Source organism: Echinops telfairi, unplaced genomic scaffold (genome assembly GCF_000313985.2).
Source record: "Echinops telfairi isolate 266 unplaced genomic scaffold, ASM31398v2 ScPeMD7_7468;HRSCAF=8506_0, whole genome shotgun sequence".
In the NCBI taxonomy this organism is placed as follows: Eukaryota; Metazoa; Chordata; class Mammalia; order Afrosoricida; family Tenrecidae; genus Echinops; species Echinops telfairi.
In genome coordinates, this window is record NW_022111369.1 from 30,203,252 (window position 1) to 30,205,209 (window position 1,958).

Below are 1,958 nucleotides of genomic sequence, written 5' to 3' on the forward strand. Positions count from 1 at the left end.
TGAAGGGAGACATCAGACAGGGCAAGAAATGACAAAACAATAGTTTATAAATCAAGGGTTCATGAGGGTGGGGGGAGTGGTGAGGGAGGGGAAAAAATGAGGACCTGATGCCAGAGGCTTAGGTAGAGAGCAAATTGTTTTGAGAACAATGAGGGCAATGAATGTACAAATGTGCTTTACACAATTGATGTACGTATGGATTGTGATAAGAGTTGCATGAGCCCCTAAGGAAACAATAAAAAATAAAAAAACAATTTTTTCTCCCACATCTCGTGTGGCATGCCAAAGTTAAATATGAATGACTGAGTTATCCGTGTGGCCAGCTGACAGCCGATTGCAAAGGCTTCTCTCCTTCCAGATTCAGAAAGGTTACTCATGCAAACTAAGAAAATAAGGACGAAGACTGAAGTCGATACAAAGGGGGCTCAGGGGTGTCGTTTTCAATTATTTTGTGAGAACCAAGATCTACGAAACTGCAGAAAACAACGTGGTTTTTTGGAACTCGGTCGGGGATTTGAGATTATGCTCCCACCTACCACAACGATCACAACATCCAGACAATTCCAGAAACTCCTGAAATACTGCAGTTTGTGAATGCGAATTTCCAAAATCTCTTCCACCAGGTAGTAAAGGGTAAAGAAGCAGAAGACAATCTCACAGGCCGCCAGGAAGTAATCCAGAGTGGTGATGTAGTGGATCAGCTTCACAGGCTGGAATTGCCAGGATGGAATCACACCGCCTGTGGCTGGGAATTCGACCAGTAACCTGTGTTGCAATGAGAATAATTAAAACAAGGACACACAGGTATCACTAGTAGAAGGTACTCACCTATCGGGCTCCTATGGCAGTAACACTGCTGCAGCCACCGCCACCCCAAACAAGCTGCAAAACATTTCAACCCAGTGCCCAGCCCTGGACGTGTTCTGTCCACAGCAGGAGCAAGACGCCCCGCCCGCTTATTTCAAAGGATCCGTGAATCCGCCTTCTCCCTCTACTTGTCCAGTATTTGTACTGCTGGGAAATGGTACATAGGCTTCATGTAAAAATGAACTGGCACACAAGCACTTTAGGACTGAAATAAAACCTGGGAATACAGGACAACATGAAGACCATCCAGAGAGAAATCCATCCAAAACTTGCATGTGCTGGTTGAATGAGACGCGTATTTTGTGCGTCTGTGAGAACAGGGCTGAGCCCCAGTCCTTCATTAGCATGGGAGAGTGTTTCTTGCTGGGAGGTGTTTTTGATGCTGATGGTTTAGAAGGTATGCATTAAACATGAAGAAACAATGCGGTGGATTTTTTTTTAATTTCAGATGGATGGCTCTGATATATAGTTGTTTACCATAATCGAAGTGAAGATTTTTTTTTTCTGGAAAACTCCTCTTTTGTAGGTGTAATGTTACTGAACTACAAATAGATCTTTAAATCATTTAAAAGGCCTTTAGTTAACTATTAGGCATAACTTTCTCCCTCATTACTATGTCTGGGCAGCCAAGCCTCGATCCCGGTACCTAGGACCCAAATGTGAACAATAATCAAGCAAGGAGAATGAGCATTGGTCAAAGACACATACGTAACCCCCTCCCCCCTCCCTTTCTTCTCCGTTCTCCAGTTCTCTTTGATGTGTTGGTCAGTAGAGAACCCCAAACCAGCAACACTAGAGTGAACTGAGGGTGGGCGGCTGTCTGTGTGTGCCAAAGCATCACTTTGTGTCCTGCCTGGGCCCCGCATCTGCCAACCGCTCCCGGAGACACAGAGGTACGACATAAAACGAGCCCTGCTTGCAAAGCCTCTTCCCCAACATGGAGAGGAAATGAAAGAGTGATTCAAGGCCTTCTAAAAATAGACATTTGCTGAAATGCCAGGCACATAAAAATGCCTGTCTATTTTTATTCTCTTTCTGTCTTCATTGGGGTCGTGAGGAAAAGTTAATCGGTGCAGTAGATTTTCATACAT

At 44.4% G+C, this 1,958-nt stretch overlaps 1 protein-coding gene across 1 annotated transcript in view; it reads right to left on the bottom strand.

Annotated features, from left to right (window-relative positions):
• Window positions 1–1,958, bottom strand: part of PKD2 (polycystin 2, transient receptor potential cation channel) — a 74,581-nt gene that overhangs the window by 25,093 nt on the left and 47,530 nt on the right. Inside the window, exon 7 of the mRNA XM_045284334.1 lies at window positions 537–765. Coding sequence (XP_045140269.1) covers window positions 537–765 — 229 coding nt within the window. The remainder of the gene's footprint in view (window positions 1–536; window positions 766–1,958) is intronic.